Genomic DNA, 27,421 nt, shown 5'->3' with positions numbered 1-27,421 from the left:
AAGAGTTCCAAGGTCTTCAGGGGTTCTGATTTTATTTACACTGCAACCTCTAGGCTGACGAACAGGGAGTTTCAGTGCTCAATAACTTACCTTACACTGTACAGTATTTGATCTTTTTAGAAAAAAATAGTAAATAGGACGGACCCGAATCTCGTCCTGCATGGAGAGGCCTTTAGCTGGGAGAAGGCTGCAGGGGTCTGTGCAGTAGGTAAGTTTGGTAAAAGCTTGTGTGCAAGCCCAGAACAAGGAGCAAGATCTTGTCCCTGGCTAACAGAATAAGGGGCCACTGTGATCCAAACAGCACAAGCCCTTGGCTCTTACTGACTGCAGCTTGAGGAAAACCAACCCAACCCCTTTCAAGGGTTTACAAAGGACCTTAGCAAGAAGTAGGACTCTTGCAGCAGCAGCATAAGCCTCCCCACTCTTTAGCAGGACAGGGATAGCAGCATGGGGTCAGGCCGGGAAGAAAGTATGACAAGTAAAAATGACTGAAAAGCCAGGTGGCGGTAGTTCCTCCCCACAGAGGCACTGAGAGGCCTTTCCCACTACCTCCAACGGTTTAAGTTAAAATTGGAGAGTCTAAACTCCATCCTGCTTCTCAGCAGAGAAACAGCTCAAGGTGCAACAGGCGGCAGCAGCACTCAAGCCCAGCGTTCCCAGCACCAACCCTCTGCTAGCAGCAGTGGCTGGCTGAGGTAGGCAGCACTGGGCAAGTGACAGAAGAGGGGAAGTGCTCAGCACAGACAATACTCCACTACTGCGCCCTTCCCCTCCCCCCACAGCTTTAGACTCTCCCCCCCTCACTTGGCTGTCCATTCACCCCTGCCCAGCAGAGGCCTAGTGCAGCTCTGGAGGCAGGACAGAGGGAGGGCTCATCCTATACCCAGCAAGCACCTTTGCTGTTCTCAGGGAAGGGTAACCCAGATGGCAGAGCAGACAGTCCATGGGGTGCAAGTGGTGTCCTCACTGCTCCACCAGGCACCTTTCAGATAGATATTGAGGCTGCTGCACTTCCCCACCCCCAGTCAGCTCTCACAGAGTTTAGGTGCCTCCTTTATAGAAAGCCCTCCTTTCGGAACTGTTCTTGCAGGATGTCCCTGTACTCATCGAAGCCACCCTCGATGCGCGTCACAGTAGCGTTCTCACACACCCACAACTCCTTGCACACCAGGCGAATGAAGCACTCATCGTGGGACACCAGGATCACACCGCCCTGAAATTGAGGTGTGAAGAGAACACGTTTTACACCAGAGGGGCAAGAAACTGGTGCAACAGGAAACAGAGCAGCTTGAAGTAGCTGCTTGAATATTATGGGGAAGGGCAATGAGTCTTGTTAAATCTGCTGATCGCACGGCTTAGGAACCAAGACATTCAAAGAGCTGCCAACACCAGAGGGGTGGCCTGAGTATAGCGCTTGGCCTATTGTGGAGATGCAGGCCCCAAGTCCAGGCACACAAAACAGCATCATACAAGCGTAAGGCTAGAAGAGACCTCAGTAAGTCATCAATTCCAGCCCTGGAGAAGGACCAAGTCAACTTAGATCATCCCTGACAGGTGTTTTCCAACCTGCTCAAAAGCCTCTACAACCTCCTTTGGAAGCCCATTCCAGAATTCAAGTTGGAAAGCATTTTTCACTATTTAACCTAAGTCTCCCTTGCTGCAGATTAAGCCCATTGCTTCTTGTCCTACCTCTGAAGGACACAGAGAACAATTGATCACCTACCTCTTTATAGCAGCCCTTAACATATCTAAAGACTGTTAGGTCCTCCCTCAGTCTTCTTCTCTCTAGTCTAGCCTAAACAGGCCCAGTTTTTTCACCTCATGGGCCAGGTTTTCGACACTCTTTAGGACTCTCCCCAATTTGTCCATTTGTCCATGGCTCTCTGGACACAGTACTTCAGCTGAGCATGGTACTCACTGGCACAGAGTTAACTCCCGTGTTTTATACGTGCCACTCCTGGTAATACAGCCCAGGATGCTATTAGCATTTCCATAACCGCATCACATTATTGACTTTCAATTTGTGACCCACTAGAACGCCCAATCCTTGTCAGCAGTATGACCTTCTGCGTTATTCCCCATTTTATAGTTGTGAATTTCATTGCTCTTTCCTAAGAAGTGAAGGTGCAACAGGAAACAAGAGCAGCTTGAAGTAGCTGCTTGAATATTATGGGGAAGGGCAATGAGTCTTTGCATTTATCTTTACTGAATTTCGCCTTGTTGATTTCAGACCAATTCTTCCATTTGTCAAGGACATTTTGAATTTTAATCCTGTCCTTCAGAGTGCTCACAAGCCCTCCCAGCTTGGTGTCACCTGCAAATGCTAGTCGCACACTCCACTCAGACTCATAGACTTTAAGGTCAGAAGGGACCATTATGATCATCTAGTCTGACCCCCTGCACAGTGCAGGCCACAAAATCTCACCCACCCCTCCTAGAATAATCCTCTCACCTATATCTCAGATATTGAAGCCTTCAAATACTTTGAAGACCCCAAGATGCAGAGCATCCTCTAGCTGTGATCTGTACCCCATGCTACAGAGGAAGGCGAAAAGCCTCCAGGGCCTCTGCCAATCTACCCTGGAGGAAAATTCCTTCCCGACCCCAAATATGGCAATCGGCTAAACCCTGAGCATGTGGGCAAGACTCATCAGCCAGACACCCAGAAAGTTCTCTATAGTAACTCCTATCATCCCTCCATTGACCTATTTCCCACTGATAATGAATGGTCAATTAGTTACCAAGATCATGTTATCTCATCAAACCATCCCCTTCCTAAACCCATCTAGTTTAATCTTGAAACCAGATAGATCTTTTGCCCCCACTACTTCCCTTGGAAGGCCGTTCCAGAACTTCACTCCTCTAATGGTTAGAAACCTTCGTCTAATCTCAAGTCTAAACTTCCTACTAGCCAGCTTATATCCATTTGTTCTTGTGTCCACATTGGTATTAAACTTAAATAATTCCTCTCCCTCCCTGGTATTTATCCCTCTAATATATTTAAAAAGTGCAATCATGTCCCCCCTCAGCCTTCTTTTGGTTAAAGTAAACAAGCCAAGCTCCTTGAGTCTCCTTTCATAAGACAGGTTTTCCATTCCTCGGATCATCCTAGTGGCCCTTCTTTGTACCTGTTCCAGTTTGAATTCATCCTTCTTAAGAAATAGCAATATCGACTAATTTCTAGACCCAGGAGTGTTTGTCCCCTGTGGGCCCCACTGGATACATCCTCCCACTTCGTGTCAGTCCAACTGCTAGGCTGCATCACATACTGGAACCGCTGGTCTCCATCCAGAATGGGCCCACTGGCAACTCCCTATTTTACCCGGCACAAGTAGGCAGGAAGGACAAGGGTGGTGGTGGAACGGGGAACTAAAACTACTTCCAGCCTGGCTTGAGACCCTCACCTTTCCTCCCTGGAGATACGGGCCAAGTCTGGCAGGGCAAATGCACAGTCTGGGCAGGAGTTGTGCATGCAGTGAGAAAGGCTTTGACTCTGGTTTTTCACTTGTCAGCGTACAGCTAGTTTGCCACTGGCCATCCAGGCTCATGGCAAGACTCAGCCATTGCCTTCAGCTTTGGCCAAACAAGTTGTAGCTTCTCTTGAGGCAGGACAATTTTGAGTTAACATGTCAAGTTATTACTGTAAACAAGGGACTGTGATGGGCCATCTCAGGCTGGCAAACAGTTCATATCCATGAAGACACCACATGATGTGGCACCTTTGCCTAGGATTGGAACAGTAAGATGTGCTAGAGGCCAAGCTGAGGTGAGCTGGCAGAGCTGCGATATACCCTAAACGAGAAGAGGGGGTGCTGCGTCCAGACACTCAGAGTTGGGGAAGGAGTTTCTTTCTGACTAGCTCCTGCCTGTCTGCCACTTTCCTAGGCACTCAGTCTGAAGCGATGACAGGAAGCACAGTCAAGGTGGGAATTCACCATGTTGCCATTGGCCAGCTTAATTTGGAGCCACCTTAACTATGCTTAGTGGCTGCCATTAGGCTGGGATGCTGAAGCACCACAAAACAGGAGGCTGCAGGGATCACCTGACCCAGGAGAACCTTACCCGGAATTTATTCAATGCTTTTGCCAGAGCCTCGATGGTCTCCATGTCCAGATGGTTTGTCGGCTCATCCAGGATATAGAAGTTGGGACTGGAAAGAGAAGAAAGAATCAACAACTTTGCATCCCACTGGAAGAGGCCAGCACAGAATCCACAGTGCAGTCTCATTCTGGCATTACCATTAAAAACAACAGGCCCGTTAGTGGGGTATAGTAAGATGAGGGCCTAAAACATAAGCCCATGCAGTACAGGCCTGGTTTGAGGCCTGAGGCATTGTTAACAATGGGCAAAACATGGCTAACATAAAGCAAAGCTAAGCTGTGAGCAAGAGACCCCAGCTCACAGAACTTGATATGAACAGGGCTGAGAGTACAAAATACTAATTGGTGCTAGGTACTGACTGCAGAACAATAATTGGTATTGGTCATAAGTGGAAAGCACATAATCTCACTAGCTCATTAAAAAAGACCTTGGCACCCACGCCTCACAGATACAGACTCAGGTTCAAGAAAGGGTCTAAAATGACAGAATGATGGATAGAGATGATCTAATCAAACCACGAGGTACAGGGAGATGGGTGGTATCTAAGTAATGTCAGAGGGTGGTAACCTGACAACGTCAGAGGGTGGCAACCTGATGTGTCAGCAGTGAGGTGTGACTTGTACCTGTACAGAAAGTGGTGTCTTGGGGGGACAGCCTTTGAATGACCTAAGAGGCAGTGGGACCTCCCACTGATTAAGTCATTCCATTGTGGCAAGTACAAATACATAGTGGTTCAGTAGAGTCTACTGACAACTATGTCTGTTCTTCACTCTACAATAAACCTGGCCTGGCACCTTCGTTGGGTCTTTGAGGGCTCTCTTGGGGTCTGCTGTGGAGACTAAGTGCACAAGTCTACACGGCACACATCACTGAGCGCACACACACAAGCAGCCTTCGGGTTATCAACGGAGCCAGAGACCTGTGAGGACACCTCGGCAGTAAACCCTGACCAGTCGCCCTCCCTGAAGAACTACATGGGGCTAAAGAGCAAGGACTCGCTGGACAGGAGAGCCCAGCATATTGGGGTGATGCTGCTCAGAATGTGCTAGCAGGTGTCTCCCTCACCTAAGGTTCTTAAGTAAAGTAAGTTGTCATGGGATAAGAGGGAAGATCCTCTCATGGATTGAGAACTGGTTAAAAGACAGGAACCAAAGGGTAGGAATAAATGGGAAGTTTTCAGAATATAGAGAGGTAACTAGTGGGGTCCCTCAGAGGTGCGTACTGGGACCAATCCTATTCCACCTATTTATAAATGATCTGGAGAAAGGATAAACAGCAAAGTGGCAAAATTTGCAGACGATACTAAACTGCTCAAGATAGTTAAGACCAAATCAGACTGTGCAAGCTTCAAAAAGATCTCACCAAACTAAGTGACTGGGCAACAAAATGGCAAATGAAATTTAATGTTGATAAATGTAAAGTAATGCACATTGGAAAAAATAATCCCAACTATATATACAATATGAGGGGGACAAATTTGGCTACAACTACTCAAGAGAGAGATCTTGAAGTTATTGTGGACAGTTCTCTGAAAACATCCACTCAATGTGCAGCAGCAAACAATGTTAGGAATCATTAAAAAGGGATAGAGAATAAGACAGAGAACATCTTATTGCCTCTATATAAAACCATGGTTCACCCACATCTTGAATACTGCACACAGATGTGGTTGCCTCCTCTCAAAAAGGCTATATTGGCATTGAAAAAGGTTCCAAAACGGGCAACAAAAATTATTAGGGTTTTAGAACGGGTCCCATATGAAGAGAAATTACAAAAAGACAGGGACTTTTCAGTTTAGAAAAGAGGAGACTAATGGAGGCTACGATAGAGGTTTATAAAATGACGACTGATACGGAAAAAGTGAATAAGGAAAAGTTATTTACTTGTTCCCATAATATAAGAACTAGGGGTCACCAAATAAAATAGATAGCAGGTTTAAAACAAACAGAAATTTTTCTTCACACAGCACAGTGTCAACCTGTGGAACTCCTTGCCAGAGGATGTTGTAAAGGCCAGGAATTTAACAGTGTTCAAAAAAGAAATAGATACATTCCTGGAGGTTAGGTCCATCAATGGCTGTTAGCCAGAATGGGAAGGAATGGTATTCCTAGCCTCTGTTTGTCAGAGACTGGAAATGGGTGACAGAAGAGGGATCACATGATGATTACCTGTTCTGTTCACTCTGTGGTGTAGTGTAAGTTCCTTGCTGGTTGCTATGCTTGGGCTGTGGGTGACCCCCACAGGCAGCTGTCTGTAAGCATGGCCCAGCAGGGGGTGCCTTACCGCCCCAGAGCAGTGGCTAAAACCAGTTCTACAAGTTAAGGGAAGAGGCTGAACAAAGGAACTGAGGAGTTGGGGGAAAGAGTCAGTCTGGGGCTGGAATCATGAAGGAACCAGTCTGAGGAGAGGGCTGGAATCCAGGGGCCTAGGGACCCCATCTCAAGGGGTCTGAAATATCCTGGCCCAGATTCCTGTAAACACATCACATCCCGGCTAGCGGAGTCTGTTCTTGCGGCTACGGGTCTGCAGGAACGGGGGAACCCCGACTGCGTCGTCACACACTCCCTCTGGGCACCTGGCATTGGCAACTGTTGGTAAACAAGATACTGGGCTAGATGGACGTTTGGCCTGACTCAGTATGGCCATTCTTATGTTCACAGAAGTGTCTCTAGTTGAGACTCAGATTCCTAAGTATTTGCTTGGCCCAGTCCCATGGTGTGGGCTTGAGACACACCTATGTCCCCAGAAGCGTGACTGTCGACTGACTCTAGTAGGATAATGATAGGAGCAACCTGCACAACTCCCTCAGGGTGACCATGCTTCTCCAGAAAGCCCCAGATCACTGGTCTCCTGCTCAGCCAGAGCCAGCAGACAATTTTCAGCATCTCTGCTTCCTCCTCCACACAAACAGGCCCTAGGGACCGAGCCACGTCACTAAGAGCAGCAGGAGCAGTGCATGGGAGATTACCAAGGCATGGTCATCTGGGCAAATGCCACTCGGCTCTTCTGACCTCCTGACAGGCTAGCAACAGGGCGGACGGCCAGCTCTCCCGAGACTCCATAGCTTCCCAGCTGGTGCCGATACTCCTCCTCAGTCTTCCCTGGAACAGCACATAGGGAGATCATCACAACCCAGCCCTGGCCTGTTGGCATTAACCCCCAAGATACCAACTCAGAACCTCCAGGCAGCCGGGAGTCACACAAGGCCCTGTGTGCTCTGTAGCAGTCTGGACATAGAATCTACAGTGCTCAAGTATAGCAGCAGGGAAATGCAGCAGCAAGATGGCAGAAATTCAGAGGCTTCAACATGAACCTTAGTGACACAATAAGGACAGGGGCTCTCACGTACTGACAGCTGAAATTCAAGTGACACTCCCTGAATTCAGTGCCACATATTTTTATTTAACAAAACTCTATCATACAGGAGGAGAAAGTCAGAGGTTTTGGCATTGGGGAGAGGAGCCATCAAGGCTTTTGCTGCTAAAACAATCACCAGCAAAATAGTCTGCAATGTGTAACTCTGAAACCTAATGACAAGATAGCAGCTCTCAGAGATTAACAGGGCTTTTCCTGTCCCAGGGCTCACTTCAAGCTGTCTGCAGTGAGACATCCCTGCAGCACTCACATTACAAAACTCTTCAAACCAGGTATCAGAGTGACTACAGCTTCCACGAGGCAGGGAAATATCAGGCAAGGGAAAGGAATGGCCCCAGAGCACTGCGAGAGGTGACTGGTTCTCTATGCAGGAGCTCCTAGCTGCCTCAAGGGGAGGCCTCCCCAAAACTAAGTGCTGCTTTGTTCAGCAGAGGGTGTCACATGCCAGCCTCACTTGGCCCAGGAGGCAAGACATCCAATGCAGATCTCACCTGGTACCAGGCTCCCAGACTAGCCCAGGGTCATGCCCATGGAAGCCTGAGGCTCACCTGGGAACTTCTTGGCCAATAACTCCACAGCACTGATGTTTAAGTCCAGCTGGTCCACATGGTGCTGACTGAAGTAGCCAATCTTCAGGTTCCTGCCAAGCCACAGCAGAGAAGTCATTATAGGTAATGCTACCCAGGGCTCCTCTGACTCTACTCACTTGCCGCCAAGAGCCAGACAGAGGCTTGCAGGAAGAGAAGGTGTGTGCCTGAGTGATTTCTTTGGCGGAGAGGGAGGAGAGGAGATGCCTCTCAGGGTTTGTGGGTCTTGCTGCTCCATAACAGCTCAGAGCTCTTGGCTGTTAAGTCTTAGTTATTGGTAACTGCAGAAACATGTGAATGCAGATGCCCCAAGCCCCCAGAGATACTGGGTGGCATCCCTAGGGCAGGAGCAGCCTCTCTCAGGATATGTCTACACTACCCTCCTAATTCGAACTAGGAGGGTAATGTAGGCATACCGCACTTGCAAATGAAGCCCGGGATTTGAATTTCCCGGGCTTCATTTGCATGAAGCCGGCCGGCGCCATTTTTAAATGCCGGCAGTTCGAACCCCGTGCCGCGCGGCTACACGTGGCACGGAGTAGCTAGTTCGGATTAGGCTTCCTAATCTGGACTAGCTGTACTCCTCGTGGAATGAGGAGTACAGCTAGTTTGGATTAGGAAGCCTAATCCGAACTAGCTACTCCGTGCCACGTGTAGCCGCGCGGCATGGGGTTCGAACTGCCGGCATTTAAAAATGGCGCCGGCTGGCTTTATGCAAATGAAGCCCGGGAAATTCAAATCCCGGGCTTCATTTGAAAGTGCGGTATGCCTACATTACCCTCCTAGTTCGAATTAGGAGGGTAGTGTAGACATATCTCTAAGACCAATAGTTACTGAGGGTATGTGGCTCATGTCTATTCCAATGTGTGCACGCGTTGCATGCATGATCATCAAAAGACTTTTCCCTAGCAGTACCTGTTGGCTGTAGCACCCACTGTGGTGACGCCTCATGGTGTCGCACATATACCCCTTCCGACTCGACTCCCGCTTCACTTCCTTCTTGCCAGAACAGTCCAACAGAGTGGAGGTGCTAAGAGATTGGGCACAATCGAGGCCGGAGTCTGCTACAGAACCTTGGTGGTTGTCTGAATGAATTTAATTGGGAGAGTAGCTCACACTGGACTCTCCGGCAAGGACATCTACAATAGGGTTTGCCTCCTCCACCACCTTCTCTGCAGGCTAAGATTTTGGGCCACCTGCTGAAAAAGGTCCTGGTGCACCCAAGAACCTATAAACAGAGGAGACAAGGACATGCTCACTACTGCCTTGTCTTGGGGACTACAATGATAATATCTTTATTAATGACCTGGATGAGGGGATGGATTGCACCCTCAGCAAGTTTGCGGATGACATAAACTAGGGGGAGAGGTAGATACGCTTAAGGGCAGAGATAGGGTCCAGAGTGACTTAGACAAATTGGAGGATTGGGCCACAAGAAATCTGATGAGGTTCAACAAGGACAAGTGTAGAGTCCTGCAGTTGGGACAGAAGAATCCCAAGCATAGTTACAAGCTGGGGACCAACCAGCTAAGTAGTAGTTCTGCAGAAAAGGACCTGGGGGTTACAGTGGATGAGCAGCTGGATATGAGTCAACAGTGTGCCCTTGTAGCCAAGAAGGCTAATGGCATATTAGGTTGCATTAAGAGGAGCACTGCCAGCAGATCTAGAGATGTCATTATTCCCCTTTATTTGGCTTTGGTGAGGCCACATCTGGAATATTGTGTCCAGTTCTGGGCCCCCCACTACAAAAAGGATGTGGACACATTGGAGAGGGTCCAGCGGAGGGCAACCAAAATCATTAGGGGGCTGGAGCATATGACTTATGAGGAGAGGCTGAGGGAGTTGGGCCTGTTTAATCTGCAGAAGCGAAGAGTGAGGGGGGATTTGATAGCAGCCTTCAACTTCCTGAAGGGAGGTTCCAAAGAGGATGGAGAGAGGCTGTTCTCAGTGGTGACAGATGGTAGAACAAGGAGCAATGGTCTCAAGTTGTGGTGGGAAAGGTCCAGGTTGGATATTAGGAAAAACTATTTCACTAGGAGGGTGGTGAAGCACTGGAATGGGTTCCCTAGGGAAGTAGTGGAGTCTCCGTCCCTAGAGGTGTTTAAGTCTCAGCTTGACAAAGCCCTGGCTGGGTTGATTTAGTTGGAATTGGTCCTGCCTAGAGCAGGGGGCTGGACTTGATGACCTTCTGAGGTTTCTTCCAGCTCTATGGTTCTATAATGATGCCACTGGGAGTGGAGGAGTCTCCTGTGTCAGTGAGTCCTCCACAACTTCTGCCTCTTATGGTTGGCCAAGTGCACCTGGTCGCCGAGCCTGGCTTGCGCCTCTGGCACCGAAGAGGGGGTGGCGTCAAAGATGCAAGTGATGGTGCTGCCCAAGCTGATGGTGCCACGGAAGCAGCCCCAGCCCTTGGCTTTGGAGGTACACCCATGGAGTCCAAAAGGGCCCTTGAATTGGCACCTACCACTGAGGGGGCCAAGACTGCGCCAGCACCGATGAGCCGTATTGATGTTGGTGCCAAGAACAAAAGCTGTACCTAAAGCTCCAAGACAAAGGAAACGTCTGAACCCAATGCATAGTCTGACACCAACCAGGGGGAACAGAGCCCAACGGTGCCAGCAAAGAGTGTCTGAACAAGCTCCTGTGCTGGCTGATAGCCAAGGGCTTGCTGCGGTGTCTGTGTTGGCAGCACCGAAAAGGGGCCTGGTGCCGGGGGAGCCATAGCGGGAGCCACACACAGCACTGTGGGAACAGTCACTGGTGCTGGTGGCGTGATAGCCTGCGATACCCTGGATGTCAATGTGGCAGCAAGCATAGACTCTGGTGCTGAGGCAGGACCAGGAGGCAGTGCTGGGTTGGTGTCACTGTTGTCACCAGTGGCCGCCTGCAGATGGCAGTGCTGTTCAAGCAACCTCGGTATCGTAAACTCAGTGAGGTCCTGCACAACCTCAAAAAGGCGTCCAGCGTAGAGAGCAGGTCCAGGACCTCCACCACAGGCTCTGGAGAGTCCACCAATACCAGACTCAATGACCCTACCCTGGGAACCAGAGTCAATGGTGCTGGGGCCAAGGTGCCTGGCTTGGACAGACTTGGCACCACGTGGGCAGCCTCCAGGGCCTTGCTAGACCTCCTGGAGGGAGAGCAGTCCCCATCAAGCATCATCTGAAGCACCAACAAGTGCAAATGGTGCCGTGAAGGAGCCTGTCCTATGCGCGGGAGATTGGTGCCAGTGATCCCGCTGTTGTTCCTGACGCGTTGCTGAAGCCTCCCACAGCAAGGCTGGCGCGCTTTGCACCGAGGGAATCAAAGCTGTATCATGTGAGCACACTCCATCAGAAGAAGTTTAAGTTGCTGATCCCTCTTGCATTTAGTCCGCAGCTTAAACCCCTTGCTAAAACTGCACTTATCTTGTTGGGGGCCTTCTCCAAAGCACTGTAAACATGCAGCATGCAGGTCACCTCTGGGCATAGGCTTCCTGCACTTAGCACATTGTTTAAAGCCTTGGAGCTGCTGCATGCTCCATGGGGCTTCAGCTAGCAAGCTGAGAACCACTAACTAACTACATGAATGGAGAACAACTCTCTCTACACTACAAAGAACTTGTGAAAACGAAGCACAAGGGAAGAACTACTTGCTAAGCACCAAGTCAGACGTTCCAAGGACATCACTGGCGGAAAGGAGGAACTGAAGCGGGAGCTGGGTCGGACAGAGTATATGCACGTCACCAGGAGAAGTCACCACAGGTACAGCTGACCTGACAGTTACCCCTAGGGAAAAGTCTTTTCATGCACACAGCATGTGCCCACATATTGAAATGCACAAAAGCAATCACTCGAAGAAGAATCCATGTTCCCTCCAGCATTTTGCATACGGCAGGCAATTTCCCACAATCCCCTCTATCTCTGCTAGGCAGAGTGGCCCTTGGCCCTTACTTCACAAACCCCCCAACGTCTCCTTATGTACTCGAGTCCAGCAATGGCAATGCAAAATGTACCTATGTGCATGTCTAATCCCTCGAACTGGTGCCAGGTCTCCCATCAGGATCTTTAACATAGTTGACTTGCCAGCTCCATTCTCTCCCACCTGGACAAAGAAGCAAATGATGAGACAAGGTCCTACAGGGACAGCTCTGGGGCCACTATGCCTAGGGGGATTCCTTTCCTCATCTAAGGTTAGACTGGATTTTGGGGGTTGGAAGTACAAGTGACCATTACCACTGTCCAGGGCTCTCCTTTACACCAAGGGGGCTAGTTATAGGAAAGCCAATACTGAAATAATTCAAGGAGCGTCCCAGCCCCAGCTAGCCACAAAAGGGCTACTTGCCACACTCCAGTTGTGATCCCCTTGTACGGCATCTGCCCTAACCACCCAAATCCTACTTTGAGGGCTTGCCAGGTCTCTCCAAAGTGTCCTATTGCACCCCCCCGTCCCAGCTGGAAGACCATGTCTCCAGTACATACCACACAGATCCGGGACTCCAGGTCGGCTGAAACAGAGAGGCCCCGAAAGACACAGTGACTTGGGCTGTAGCTGAAATCCACTTCATCCAGCTGCAGGATTGGGGGAGAGAATTTCTCAAAGCCATCAGGGAACCTATAAGAGAGGGAGAAGGCCCAGTGAGGTAAGCACAAGGAGACAGGGGAGAGATGCCTAGAAAAGCACCCTAAGTAGAGGAATACCTGCAAGCCATACAAAGCGAGGGAAGGCAGGCAGGATGTGGCTTCACTTACTCCACCCCTGCCGTCCTCGGTCTTCTGAGTTAGGGAATGAGTTCAGCACAGAGTCACACCTGCCAGTCACGTGCACCCATCACAGCTGTATGAGGCCCTTCCCAGGAGCTGGATCCAGGCCAGCCCGCCTCCCCCCCTACTCCCCGCCCCCGCAAGAGAATAATGTGAGTGAACCAAGAAAACAATAGGCTGTGTGCACATGCCTAGGCGTGATACCATGGGAAGCAGAGAGGATGGCAAGCCAAGGAAATGGCACCAGCTTCTGCAGCCGTGACAGTGCCTTGCTGAGCCATGTTTTACAGAGCACTCCCAATAACAGGACCTGGGAGAGACAAAGCTGTGGAGCTCAAGCTGCCAGTCACCAGTACAGGGAACAGGCTACCAGTTCCTCACCACAGGGATCAGTGGTCACTTACTTCATCATCACTTCAGACTCCTTGTCTACAGGTTTCAGCTCCGGCCTAGGAGAAGGAGCAACTTGTCACTGTGAGCTGGGATGGATATTAATGCACCAGGATTATGCCCCCTCCCCATACAAGTCCCAGGGATGTAGTCAGGGATTTGTGCCTTGGGCAAGGGGCTGAGTATATCAGTGACATCACCAGCCAATTAGGGTACAACTCTGAGAAGAATGGCCTCAGAGCCAGGATGGGAAGCAAAGAAAAGATGGATCCATAGGGAGCTAACTTTACTGGTCAAGTGACCCCCTCCAGACATAGGGCCTGCTCATTTTTTGGTTAGTCTAAGATGAGCCATTCCAGGGCTCAGAGCAATGCCCCAGCCCTGCTAGCTTAGAGAAGCTCCACTGTGTTTCAGGCCCATGTGGAAGTGCAGGAAGGGTCTCAAAACCCTCTAATTCCTCCAGTAAGATTGGTGCTTTACACCAAAAGCGAGGGTAAATCTGCCACCTGGCCAAGCGGCACAGTTTAACGGCATGACACAGACTCAGCCTCTCCTCCAACATGCCCCTGCTTCCCCTCCTCTCAGGCCCGAGCACTTACAGCTTCTCCAGCAGCTTCAGTTTGCTCTGCACTTGGGAGGCCCGGTTTGCATTATAGCGAAATCGATCAATGAACACCTAGGAGAGAGAGAGAGAACAGGTCCCACTTAAGAGCCTGCCCTCCTACAATGGGAGCTGAACTGTCAGCCAAATCCCCCTCTGAAGCCAGAGCAATAGAGAGGATGTAGAGCAGCCCAAGAACAGTCTATGGCTGTCGGTACGAAGGACTAGAGATACCCCCTCTTAAGTTAGCCCAGAGTAAGAGTGGTAGGCCCATGAGCCACTCCCCTCCCACCCCAAACTCCGATTGTTCCCAACTCTCCCGGCAACTGCTACCGCCATGCTGCAGGGGAACAAGTTCTATAAACTGCGCCACCAACAGAGGGCCTCACAGGATGGTACACTGCCGCTCCGCTCACATCCACGATACCCCATCACCTCTGTACCTGGATATGCTCCCGGTACTGCTGCTGGGCCTCGTACTCGCGTTGCTGGTTCTTCAGCCGCTCCTCCTTGATCTTCATGAAGTTCTCAAAGTTGCCCCGGTAGGTGTTGAGCCGCTGCGAGTGCAGGTGGATGATGTCAGTGGCCACAGCATTCAGGAAGTTCCGGTCGTGGGACACTACCAGGATAGTTGACTGCCAAGTCTAAAAGAGACAGCAGCAGGGAGGTCTGAGCCAGGGTATGAATGGACTACAGGGGAGCCTCACCCAGTCAATGGGGGCCTATGTCCCACACCTCCTGCCTATCAAACCATGAGGCACCAGTGAGTTATCTCCGCTCCAAGGCTACGTCTATACTGGCATGATTTTCCGAAAATGCTTTTAACAGAAAAGTTTTCTGTTAAAAGCATTTTCGGAAACGCATGTCTAGATTGGCAGGATGCTTGTCCGCAAAAGCACTTTTTGCGGAAAAGCATCCGTGGCCAATCTAGACACGGTTTTCCGCAAAAAAGCCCCGATCGCCATTTTCACCATCGGGGCTTTTTTGCGGAAAACAATACTATGCTGTCTACACTGGCCCTTTCGCGCAAAAGTCTTTCGGAAAAAGACTTTTGCCCGAACGGGAGCAGCATAGTATTTCCGGAAAAGCACTGATGATTTTACATTAGATCGTCAGTGCTTTTCCGGAAATTCAAGCGGCCAGTGTAGACAGCTGGCAAGTTTTTCCGCAAAATCAGATGATTTTGCGGAAAAACTTGCCAGTCTAGACACAGCCCAAGGGTGTAAAACCAAAGAACCAGGATCGAGCCTCCAGTGATTTTAGACAGCAGCTCTCCAAATCCTCACCTACCTGCAGATAGTTCTCTAGCCACAGAATGGCCCTTACATCCAGCATGTTAGTAGGCTCTGAAAGAGAACAGAGAACAGGGGTGTAGCCCTCATAAAGGATGACAAGCACCAATCTCGTAAGTACATGCAAAGCTACCACTTGCTCCAGATAGGAACAGGACCTACATTAGAAAGGAGAAAGGACTGCTACAGTACTGCCCAGAGAATCATGGGAGCAGCGTACTGAGTACTGCATATACCCATAGGAGAATCCCTGCCTTAAAGAACTCACAGTTCAATGTAGGACCAGATGCATCAAGTGGATCCAAAAACAGTTAATGGGACCCTGCTGACATCTACCTTGCACAACTAGCAGGTTTCAAGGCTTCTTGGTTAATAACTTCTTGTAGTAGGGTCACCAATGTAGTAGGTCAGGATTTACTGTCATGGTGTCCTGACAAGTCTCGTGCTCCATCAATTATGATAACCAGAAAGCTACGTGTGCTCAATGATGTGTGCCGTGTCGACTTGCACAATTAGAGCCCCCCAAAGACCACAAATCAGATAAGGATCGAAGGTGCCCGACCAAGTTTATTGTTAAGCGAAGTACTGCCATAGTTATCAGTAGATTCTACTCAACCACTATGCACATGTACCCCTAACAATGGACTCGCTCAATCAGTGGGAGGTCCCACTGCCCCCTTAGCTGGACAAAGACTGTCCCCCCCCATGACACCACTTTATATACAGGTACAAACAAGTTACACATCACTCCTGACGTGTCAGGTTGCCACACTGATGCTGCTTAGATACTATACTAAGATGAAGGCCTAAAACAAAAGCCCATGTAACACAGGGCTGAGCTGATGCCTGAGGCATAGCTAACAATGGACAAAACATGGCTAACAGAAAGCAAAGCTAAGCTGTGAGCAAGAGGCAGGCCCCTGATAACAGAACTTGGCACGATCAGGGCTGAGAGTGTAAAACACTAATTGGTAATCGGCCCAAGTGTAGAACAGTAACTGATAGTAGGCATAAGTTGAAAGCACATGGTATCACCAGCTCCTTAAAAAAGACCTTGGTACCCACACTTCCCACAGATACCAACCCAGGTTCAGGAAAGGGTCTAAACTGACAGCATGATGGATAGAGATGTTCAAATTGAACCCCAAGGTGCAGGGTGATGGATGCTATCTAGATAGCACCAGAGCGTGGTAACCTGACACGTCAGCCGTGATGTGTAAGTTGTTAGTAGGTGTATATAAAGTGGTGTCATGGGGGGGGGGGAGGGGACGACAGTCTTTGGATGACCTAAGGGGCAATGGCAATTTCCCACTGACTGAGTCATTCCATTGTTAGGGGTACATGTGCGTAGTGGTTCAGTAGAGTCTACTGATAGCTATGACTGTACTTTGCTTAACAATAACCCTGCCCAGACACCTTCGATCCTGATTTGTGGTCTTTGGGGGGCTCTCTCAGAGTCTGCTTTGTTAACTAATTGGGCAAGTCGACAAGACACACATCATTGAGCACCTGCACTTCTGGTTATCATCGACGGAGCCAGAGACCTCCAAGGACACCTTGGCAGTAAATCCCGACCTCCTCCTGAATAACTGCAGATACCACCCATCACCCTGCACCTCGTGGTTTGATTAGATCTTCTCTGTCCATCATGCAGTCAGTTTAGACCCTTTCCTGAACCCGGGCTGGTATCTGTGAGGAGCATGGGTACCAAGGTCTTTTTTAATGAGCTGGTGTTACCATCCTTTTGGAATGGGCTTTCAACTTGTGACCAGTACTAATTACTGTTTTACACTCTCAGCCCTGTTCGTGCCAAGTTCTGTGAGCCTCTTGATCACAGTTTTGCTTTATATTAGCCAAGGGTTCCCCATTGTTAGCTAGGCCTCAAACCAGACTTGTGCTACATGGGCTTGTGTTTCAGGCCTTCATCTTACTACAATACTAATGCTCTCACAGCTCTGCACAAACCAACACGTGCCCCAGAGAAATAACCCCAGAGCGGAAGAACTTTCCCGTGACTCAAGACAGATGAGCGAGAAATGTATGTGCACAGAGTGCTATAGGAGCAATCCTCACAGTAGCACTGTACGGTGCCAGGGAGGCTGTGCTGCAGGGCGGGCACTCTCCCCTCTAAGCCATTACTGACCCCCTTTCCACTGTGGCAAGGGGCCACTGTGCTGACACACAAGGGTGTATCTGAGGCCCACAGAGTTGGGTGTTAATCCCAGAGTCCTGGCCAGACCAACTTGGAGAGCTGCATTCTGCCTCATTTCTCCTGGGAAAGGGATTCAACCATTCCACCATGGTGGCTTTGCTATTTGCTGGGAACCTGGTTCCGCTCCTGACACTGGGGAAGAGATTATTCCAGGGAGAATGCTGCAGCAGAGCCATTCTGGGACTTCTGTAGCCCAGTTACTAAGTGAGCCATCCACATTAAGTGCTCTACCGCCAGGGTTCCCCCATCCTGCCAGAACTCTGGCCTTCTCCCACACAGAGATCACCAAGCCAAGCAAGTCCAATGGCCAGAAAAAGAGGGCAGGATAAGCTATTTGACTTCCTTAGATGTCTGGACTCCTGTGCTGAGCCAGTATACAGGGGATCTCAGTGCGCCAAGGCATCTCCAGCTCTAGAAGCTGTGCGTTAACTCTGGATATGCAGCCAAAAAGCTGTTTTCCAGCAAGGACATTCCCCAGGGCAACAGAGACCTGCCCCAGGGCAACAGTTCAGACATGAGAAGGGACCCATGGCATTCACTTACCATCAAGCAGAAGAAGATCTGGCCTGCGACACACAAACAGGAGAGGGAGCAAGGGGAAGGGAGAGAGAGCAGTTAATACTGGCCATCTGTTTCGACAGGAGACGATCTACTGTAAGATTGTTTTAATTCAATTATTTGTTACACCGTCCCCCGCTGCGAGAGGCTGGGATCAGCATAAATGGGCACTTCCCCCACAGCCAGCATTGCCAGCAAGGGAGCAGGGCAGAGTCAGTGTGAGCTAACCCCAAGGCAGCTCCTGGGCTCTGCCAACACCGAGTCACATGTGCTTTAACAGAGTGCAGTACAGGCACCCCCACTGTAAGTCACCCCGGTATTCATCCATTCTGCACTAAAATTGTCGACGCTTGTAGGAACCGGTGCGTTATAAGTCCTCCCATTCCCCACTCCCAAGCTGCGCAAAAAATAAAAATTAAATTAATTTGCACAAATGGAAGTCAGCCACGGGGAAAAAATCCCCCCCTTTTAAGTTGTTTCGCTATAAATCCAAGTTTTTTGGAACGGATCTTGGACTTATTGCGAGGATGGCCTACGAGATCAAATACAGACCATATTACGACCTACCTGGCAAAAAGGGCTCTGGCTAAGGCCAACCTCATTCTCCAGCCCCCGGAAAACTCTCTGGGGAGAGAAAAAGCCACACACAGGAAGCTGCATCAGACTGCAACACAAAATCACCGTAACTTAGCTCATCCACAATAAATCCTCACCCTGTCCTCTCACCCCATACCTCCATCATGCCAGAGCTCACCACCACCTGGGGAAGGAGGTACCCTTAACACTCTGCAGTCATCCCAGAAAGCTTGGCACTGCAAAAGGTGAGCTACAGCAGGCCCTGGCTCAGAAGTTGAAAGTGGCAGCAAAAATTCACTGTCATTTGCCGGTTGCAGAGCTGGACAGTAGCATCCCTTGTTGCTGGGTTACTCTATGTCCCGCCATGTGTGCACCAGCCAAGTCTTTCAAAAGAGTATGCCAGCTGCTGTCACACCTGCTCCATGCTACCCCCACGACAACAGCAAGAGGGATGCCAGAAACCCACAGAGCACCTGGCACTGCCCAGCACTCAGTGTGATGTCTCTAATCTGGCAGGAGATAGCTCAGTCCCCTCTGTGCCCCATGCCTAGGGCAGGGAGGAATCTACCCAAGCACAGACCAGAGGCGACTTACTTGGTTGTCTGTTGCTGCATTTTTGCGTTGAAGCCCAGCCCAGCAAGAATGACAGATGCCCTGTAGGGAAGAGGAGAGTCAGGACGCTGAAAACCACTCGACAGCAACGTGTATGCCTGCAGCAAGGGGCTCACAATTCAAGACCCAGGATGCAAATACTGCCCTGGAGACTACTGCAGTTTTGAAAGGATGCTGCAAGATTCAGGGCCCAGCAGAAACCATCTCCTGCCCAACAGCAGCAACCACGCTGGGCATCCCAGCTCTCCGACACAGGATGGTTTTGACATGACAGTCTGGGGTTTGAAATCAGACACTGACTCAAACTCTTTGGCCCAGAGCCAAACAAGTGCAGCTCTGGCTCTCCGGACAAAACGTTCAGTCTCCACCACCACCAGACACGGAAACATCTCCCAGCTGGGAGGTGTCAGCGGCTACATAGAACACCATAAGTCTAGTCACTAGAGGGTAAGAAAGCCTGACTTTTCCACAAGTCTCTGGGGAGCTTCCAGCTCTGTCCTAACCTCTCCCAGCTGCACAGAATAAGGAGCAAGGGTCACAAGAACCTACTCATTTGTTAGATTCCATAGCCTGGTAAGGACACTCTGCAGATAAGAGTACATGCCTTTAATCCCAAAGTCAGAGTCCACAATCTGCATACCCATATCTTAATCAGATACCACTCCTAACAGCTGCAGAGAGCCAAGGGCCATCCCCATGGCTGGCTCAGAAAGGGGGCTCATCTTACCTGGCTGGTGCCTTGTCTGCCTCTATCTCTTCCAGCTTGACATAGATTTCCGAAAGTCTGTCACCTTCTGTGCCTTGTCCCCTGGTAGGAGACACAAGGGCAGCATGGGGAATTCTTGCAAGGTCAGGGCTTAAAAACCAGCTCTCTCAGGTGTGTGCATCTGGGCTGGGAAAGAAGGCAAGCAGGGAGGCTCATCTAAGCGGAACTCAAGCTCCTGGGGCATGCAGTCCATTGCTACTGAGCTTTAGTCTGAATAAGATCAGTCCCAGGAAGGAGAGAAGGGGAGCAGAACCCAGGCAAAGCCGCTAGCAGACCCTAGAGCTCAATTTCAGTGCTATCCACAACGTGGTGGGAGAAAGCACTGGTCTCTCAGGGACATTAGGCTCAGGCACTGGGAGCAGGACCATAAGCCCGGCCTCAGACAAGGCCCTCAACCCAGGACATGATCTACATGGCAGTGTCTCACTTGCCAGCGTTGATCCTGGCCGTCAGCTCCCTTTCCTCCTGCAGCAGGCTCTCCCGGGTGGTGTCGCACTCCAACACGCTCTGCAGGGCTGGCGTCTCATCCCCTGCCACCTCCTGCTCCACGTGGAGGATGCTGATGTGTGAGGGGATGCGTAGGCTGCGGCTGGCAATCATCTTCAGCAGGGTGGTCTTGCCCAGCCCATTCCTGCCCACCAACCCATAGCGTCGGCCAAACGCCAGGTTCAGGTCTGTGCCCGTTAGCAAGACTCTATGGCAAGGAAACAGACCAGTATCTGCTAAGCCTGACAGCTCACCTACAAGGACATTGAAGCACCCAGCAGCAGCTTTCCCACCAGATGTGAGGTTTTGCTTGGAACTCATTTAGTCTTCATGAAAGCTGCTGCCCAAAGCCAGAGAGAGAGCAAGCTCCCACAGTGGTACTTAATCCTGACCTGTGGCTAGTCCAGCCAGGCTGCCCCACAATCCTGTCCCACCAACTCCCCCATTTTCAGGCTCCTCCCCACATGGCAGCCACCACATGTCAATCTTTATCCATTTCATCCCCTCCTAGTCCAACCTTCCATGGTCCTTCCCACCCCTGCAGGACTCACCGCTCACCGAAGGACACGTCAAAGTTCTCAATGCGCACATCATACGACTTGTTCTTGCCCGATGACTCCATGCGAGTCTCCTTCTTGCTGGACACCTGGCTAGCAGATGCCTCCTCCAGGACCCTGTGAGTAACCATGAAAGAAAGCAGAGCTTTAGTGTGAGGCAGTCCCAGAGCACCTCAGGCTCCCCACAGAGCCACACTCAGTGTGGTCAGAGCCTGCCCTCCAGCCACATGCCAGGCTACCATCAGAGCCTGCCCTTTAGGCCTCCCTGAACACTCACAGTAGGTCAGCAGGGTTCAGGGAATCCCTCTCGGTCCTCTTGGTCTGCTTGGCCTTTAGTCTGGCTTCTGCCTTTGCCAACTTCTTGGCATTCACCATCTGGGACACGAGGAAGGGAATTTAGAAAAGAGCAAGAATGACCATCAGGGGCTTGAAGCAATTGACTGTGAGGGGGAAGAGCCCAGTTTGGAGGGTAAATCCCTAATGGGTGGACATTTCCAGGAGGAAGGGTCACTTATTTAGGTGGGACACCAGGATGTGTCTAAGAGGCTGCAGATGGGATTAAAGGGTATTTTAGGGACATAGCTCTAGTGGGGAGCTGTTGGACAAATCCTTGAAGATTTCATTGTCTGTGGGGAACAATCTTACCCTGGGATGACAGGGCGTAGACTAGATGCGATTTAAACTTTTGCTCTTCCACCATGTCTCATTTTTATTATTCTAGGAACCTAGCAAGGAGTCCCTTGGCTCTTCTGTCAGTTCATTGTCTCTAACACTCCTTCCCCATCCCCATTGCATGCAGACCCCAAAACCAGCCCACCCTCCCAATTAACCATCTGAGTTTCCCAGTAAGATCAGTCTTCGGCAGATAGATACTAGACCCTGCTACATGCCTAGTACATCCAGCTATAACTCCAGTATTTAATATAATCATAGATTTTTTAAGTACTGTCCTAAATTATCTCCTGCTTTCAGTCAGATAGCTGTGGATGAACTAGTGCATCTCTTTTAGAAAAATTAGCTCTAATCTGAAAACGTCTACAGGTTGAACCTCTCTAGTCTGGCACCATACATTGTCTAGCATGATTTTAATTAGCCAGATGTCCATTTATCAGGGGTGTGGCCAAGTTTCCTGCGGTCCCATAAAGTTTGTTTACAGCCACCAGTCCAGGCTCTCCATGTTCTGTGTTATTTAGTTCTAATTTACCCCTAAATGTCTTCTAAGAGCACAGTAAGCAAGTGTTGGTAATGCTACTAGACAATAATGACTTCCAGTGGTTCAGCAAATTTCTCTGCTTTGGTGCCAGGCAGGTCCCGATGATGCTAGACGAGAGAGATTCAGCCTGTAGTTGCAATTTCCAGCCTTTGAATCTTGCTATTCACCTATGTCCGCTAAACTGAAGAGTCACCATCCAATCTGTTCCCCATGTATATACTTCTAAGCGGTCATCAAGTCACCCTTTAACCTCCTCTTCGTTAAGCTAAACACAATGATCATGATAAGGCAAGTTTTCCTCTTTAATCATTTGCATGGCTCTTCTCTCAGTCCTCTCAAATCTATCAGCTCCCTAGCTGAACTGAATTGGCATTAGCAATTCCACTCCTGGTGCATCAGTGCCAAACACAGCAGCAATGTCACCTTCCAGCTCCAGAGACTCCTGTTTATACATCTAAGGATCACATTAGGCCTTCTGACCACAGCATCACAGTGGAAGCTCACATTCAGTATTATCCTCTATGAATTCAAAGTCCCCTCCCCCTGTAAGTAGGGCCTATATTTTTTGTTGCTAGATACATAATTTCACATTTGGTGGTACTAAACACAACTGCACCCAACACACCAGTGATCCAGATTGCTCTGTCAGCCACCGATCCTCTTCCTTTTTACTATTTCCCCCTCATTTGTGTGTCATTTACAGATTTTTTTAATCTCTTAACAATTTTATGTTTTCTTACAGGCAATTGACAAAAATATTAAAGGCATATAACTGATCCCTGTGAGAGACCACAAGAAACAGACTGGCTTAATAAGAGTCCCCATTTGAGACCGACCTTTAATTCAGTTAATGCACATATTATATGTGCATTGTTATATTGATCTAGGGTTTTTTCCCCAAATCAAAACATGATACCAAGTCATAACCTTGAAGAAGTCAAAGTTAATATCAGCGTTGACACAATATATTTAAGCAACCAAACTCTTATTTAATCAAAAAGTGATATGTTAGGTGACAGAATCTATTTTCCATAAACACCTGTTGACTGGTATTACCTTTCTAATACTTAACTGAGTCCCCTATCAACTATTCCACTATTTTATCCAGGATCAATGTCAAACTCATAGCTCTACAATTATCTGGTCTATTTACCAGACCAAAAACTCCCATACATTAAAATGACTGCATGAACAGACAGAAAGCAAGGTCATCCTATAGTCTAGAGCAGGGGTGGGCAATAATTTTTGAGCAGGGGCCACATCAAAACAATTTTTAAGTGGTCACAGGCTGCTCCAAAAGGGTCGGGGTCTCGGATGGAAGGGGCGGAGCCTTTAAATAGCTGGAGTTGAAAGGGCTCACGCCTCTCCTGTAGCTCCCAGGCATCAGGTTAGCCATAGACGGGAGCTGCAAGCTCTTTCAGTTCCTGCTATTGAAAGGGCTTGCTGCTCCTGGCCTCGCTGCTAGCGTGTTGCTTGGGAGCCGGGAACACACAGGTCCTTTCAATTGCTTCTGTTTAAAAGGCTCTTGCCTTCCCTGGGGCTATTGCTTGCCAGCCATGGGAAAGGCAGGAAACTTTTAAATAAAAGCAGTTGAAAGGGTTTGCGTGTCCCTGGCTTCCAGACAATGGGCTAACATGGGGCTGGAGCTGCGAACCCTTTCAATTGCTTCTGTTTAAAGGGCTTGCACCTACCGGGTGACGGGGCCTGAACCCAGCCCGCTGAATGGCTTTTGCCCATCGCTGCTCTAGAAAGAAGGCCACATTCCCCAGCTTGCTGCGTGGGTGAATGTGTAAGAAATGGGAAGGCAAGGGCATTCTTAGCATCTTGAGCAATGCAGCAAACAGGCTAGTAAGAGCATGAGCTGGTAACAGCATTTCCCACTTACTGAGGTCTGGCCTCTCTTCAGCAAGAGCTTTGGAAAGAGGTCCAAGCCAGAATCTGCAATGAACAAGAAAGGCAGTCACACTCGGCCCCTCTCTCCAGCACCTTCTGCCAGGCAAGCTCAGTGCTTAATTCAAATCTACCCACTCCCTGGCAGGAAAGTTAATAACCTGTTTTACAATTGGACAGAGGTGAAATGACTAACCCAAGATCACATGGCAAGGGAGAGGCAGCGCTGAAAAGAGAATTTAAGTCTTTATTCCTAGCCCTGTTCTTGCCATTAGAGCTCACTGTCTGAAAGACCACCAGTATGCAGAATCAGCTCCTCTGCATTCCAGGGAGGGAGTGCCATTCCAATCCATCAACCTCATAATTTATAAACTTCCCACCAATATGGTTCTACAATTGATAGCCGCAGATAAGATGGGAGACTGTTCAGTCAGCTGAGCAGCTCAGGCATCAAAGGAGGATTCCCTAGGAGCAAGGGCTGCTCAGTATTTATTACTCACCATAGCTGTCTGTAACCTTGGAAAGTTGAATTGGCGCATCTAGCAGCACCTTGCTGCACCCCTGAGAGTTCTCGTCATCTCTGTAACACACAGAAGAATCAAGGAGTAAAGGTACCACGATACACTCCCATTCCTGCAACATTCCCATCTGCCACACACCACCCCAAATAAGTCTCAGATGCTGCCCTAAGTTATTCTGTGTCACCCTGTTTGACATCCTCATTCTGTACACTCCTAATGCTGACACTTTACAGCACAGCTCTAAAGTAAAATGCACATGACAAGACCCAGAGCTCTCCTCGTCTCTCACCACATTGGACTCAGCCCCGTTTACAGGTCTTTGCATAGAGGCCCCAGAGTACTTACAGGTGGAGGGTGTTGAACATCCTCTGGCAGATATCCCGGATGTCCTCATCATCTTTCGAGTCTCTGGACACTTCCTGCAAGAGCTCTCCCACTGCTTCAAAGAGATCATCCACAGACTCAAAATCTTCACTGCCACTGTGCAGGATCCCTGCAAGAGAAGAGAGACAAGCCACTGAGCAACAGGCCCAAAGAATTCCAACCAAAATAACAGCCAGTGTCTCCCCACACCTCCACCATCCTCACAATCCCACTGAACAACAAGGATCATTCTAGGATTTAAGGGAGGGGGCTGACCTCCAGTGCCAATTGAAGAAAGTAGGTAAGAGAGCTATGGGTTCAATTCCAGACTATTCCACAGGCATCCATGTGTAAGTGACCTTGGCCCATATTCTTGCCTACGGGAGGGATAGCTCAGTGGTTTGAGCATTGGCCTGCTAAAGCCAGTGCTGTGAACTCAATCCTTGAGGAGGCCATTTAGGGATCTAGAGCAAGTGTCAGGGATAGTACTTGGTCCTGCTGTGAAAGCAGAGGACTGGACTCGATGACCTTTCAAGGTCCCTTCCAGTCCTAGGAGATAGGTATAGCTCCATTCATTTCTCAACAAGCATGGCCATACTGAGTCAGACCCAAGGTCCATCGAACCCAGTGCCCTGTCTTCTGATAGAGGGCCGAGTGACTAAACAGAACAGGGAATCAAGACATGGCCCATTCCCAGCCCTGACAGAGGCTAGGGACACCATCCCTGATGGACCTAGCCTTATTACTTTATCTAGTTCTTCCTTTGGCAAAGCATTGCACAGGTTGACTGCCTTTTGTGAAGTAGTACTGCCTTTTGTGTTCAACCTAGGACGCCCAGTTGTTGACCCCTCGTTCTTGCGTTATGGGAAGGAGATTTGTGTAGTAGTACTGCCTTTTGTGTTCAACCTAGGACGCCCAGTTGTTGACCCCTCGTTCTTGCGTTATGGGAAGGAGATTTGTGTAGTAGTACTGCCTTTTGTGTCCAACCTAGGACGCCCAGTTGTTGACCCCTCGTTCTTGCGTTATGGGAAGGAGATTTGTGTAGTAGTACTGCCTTTTGTGTCCAACCTAGGACGCCCAGTTGTTGACCCTTCGTTCTTGCGTTATGGGAAGGAGATTTGTGAAGTAGTACTGCCTTTTGTGTTCAACCTAGGACGTCCAGTTGTTGACCCCTCGTTCTTGCGTTATGGGAAGGAGATTTGTGAAGTAGTACTGCCTTTTGTGTTCAACCTAGGACGTCCAGTTGTTGACCCCTCGTTCTTGCGTTATGGGAAGGAGATTTGTGAAGTAGTACTGCCTTTTGTGTTCAGCCTAGGACGCCCAGTTGTTGACCCCTCGTTCTTGCGTTATGGGAAGGAGCAACTAACTCTTCTCTAGTCACTTCTTCCACAGCAGCCGTGATGTCACAGACTTCTAGGATATCGCCCCCCGAGTCATCCATCTCTTTCCCACGCTGACAAGTCCCGGTCACGGGGCAGCAGCTCATCATTTCTGCGGCCCCTTTCTGAACGTCTTCCAAGGCCAGGGGATTTTGGGGGGGGGGAGGAGGGGCACCTCTGCACGTGGACTGAGGCTTCTCGCAGAAGGGGTGGGAACGGGGCCCCTTCGTGCCCAGCCCCCCGTCGGTGACAGGCCCCGCCTGGCTCTCGCGCAGGAAGGGGGTTCGCTCCCACGCGAGGCAGGCAGGCGACACGCCCGGGCGCCCCATCGGGCGGGCAGCCTGCGAGCGCGCGCCAGCCCCGGGGGCGCGCCGTGCTGAGGGGAGGCAGAGCGGCGGGGCGCCCCGGGGAGAGGCGGGAAACGGCAGCCCCGCCCCCCGCCGCCCCAGGCCCCGCCCCTCGGGCTCCCCCCGCCCCTCACCGGTCACGTAGGCGAACAGCTCCCCGTCCAGCTCGGGGAACTCGCTGCGCAGGATCTCGGCGCACGAGGCCATGGCCGCACAGCCCGGCACCAGCCTCGCTACCGCCGCCGGGCCACGCAGTCCGGGGAAAGGGGGGGGGAGCGCGGGGCACGCCGGGAAAAAAAAAAAAAAAAAAAAAGCCCGCCGCGCGCAGGCGGCTGGGACATGGAGTCCGGGGCCGGCCCAGCGCGAGGGACGGCGGGAACGGGTGCCCCGCGCATGCGCCTCGTCCCCGGGCGCGCCGTCCTCCAAGTTCCCGCCAGGGCAAGGGAGGCGCGTGCGCAGTTCGTGAAGCGGGATTGGGGCGGGGTCCAGGGGAGGGCTGGCACAGAGGGCGTGGTTGCCGGGGGCGGGGCCAGGGCGTGGTTGCCCAGTGAGCTCCGCCCCTTGCTATTGCGGAGCTGGGATTTCAAGCATCCCCCGACATAAGTGACTTGGCGCCACTCAGGGGCTCTCACACTTTCTTTGCTGGGGCCTTCAGTGCTATGGGCCTGCCCCACACCATGCCCCCCTTGCTGCTGGGGCCTTCAGTGCTATGGGCCTGCCCCACACCATACCCCCCCTTGCTGCTGGGGCCCTCGGTGCTATGGGCCTGCCCCACACCATGCCCCCCCCCTTGCTGCTGGGGCCCTCGGTGCTATGGGCCTGCCCCACACCATACCCCCCCTTGCTGCTGGGG

General features: G+C 50.4%; 1 protein-coding gene across 1 annotated transcript; it reads right to left on the bottom strand.

The window, feature by feature from the left end:
- ABCF3 (ATP binding cassette subfamily F member 3) lies at positions 1 to 26,859 on the bottom strand. Its single transcript, XM_075938118.2, has 21 exons — positions 26,703 to 26,859; positions 24,825 to 24,972; positions 24,459 to 24,538; positions 23,954 to 24,006; positions 21,133 to 21,230; positions 20,850 to 20,972; positions 20,240 to 20,506; positions 19,774 to 19,854; positions 19,029 to 19,088; positions 18,426 to 18,482; positions 17,844 to 17,866; positions 15,087 to 15,142; positions 14,240 to 14,440; positions 13,795 to 13,871; positions 13,210 to 13,254; positions 12,524 to 12,656; positions 12,058 to 12,146; positions 8,025 to 8,116; positions 7,070 to 7,202; positions 4,063 to 4,150; positions 1 to 1,213 (listed from the first exon to the last, which is right to left on the bottom strand). Exons 1-21 carry the CDS (start codon positions 26,773 to 26,775, stop codon positions 1,055 to 1,057), a joined length of 2,136 nt encoding a protein of 711 aa, XP_075794233.1. The 5' UTR covers positions 26,776 to 26,859; the 3' UTR covers positions 1 to 1,054.
- Between the last annotated feature and the right edge of the window lie 562 nt (positions 26,860 to 27,421).

The sequence above is a fragment of the Pelodiscus sinensis genome, chromosome 10, assembly GCF_052426305.1.
Source record: "Pelodiscus sinensis isolate ZL-2025 chromosome 10, ASM5242630v1, whole genome shotgun sequence".
NCBI lineage: Eukaryota > Metazoa > Chordata > Testudines > Trionychidae > Pelodiscus > Pelodiscus sinensis.
This window is presented reverse-complemented; position numbering and strand designations above follow the sequence as displayed.

Bases quoted from the DNA above. Each gene is read 5' to 3' on its own strand.
- ABCF3 (XM_075938118.2), bottom strand. From the start codon at position 26,775: ATGGCCTCGTGCGCCGAGATCCTGCGCAGCGAGTTCCCCGAGCTGGAC. The intron at 17,867-18,425 runs GTAGGTCGTAAT...TGTGTGTCGCAG, and splicing joins GCCAGAGCCCTTTTTGCCAG to GCCAGATCTTCTTCTGCTTG. The intron at 15,143-17,843 runs GTAAGTGAATGC...GTTCTCTTTCAG, and splicing joins AGATCTTCTTCTGCTTGATG to AGCCTACTAACATGCTGGAT.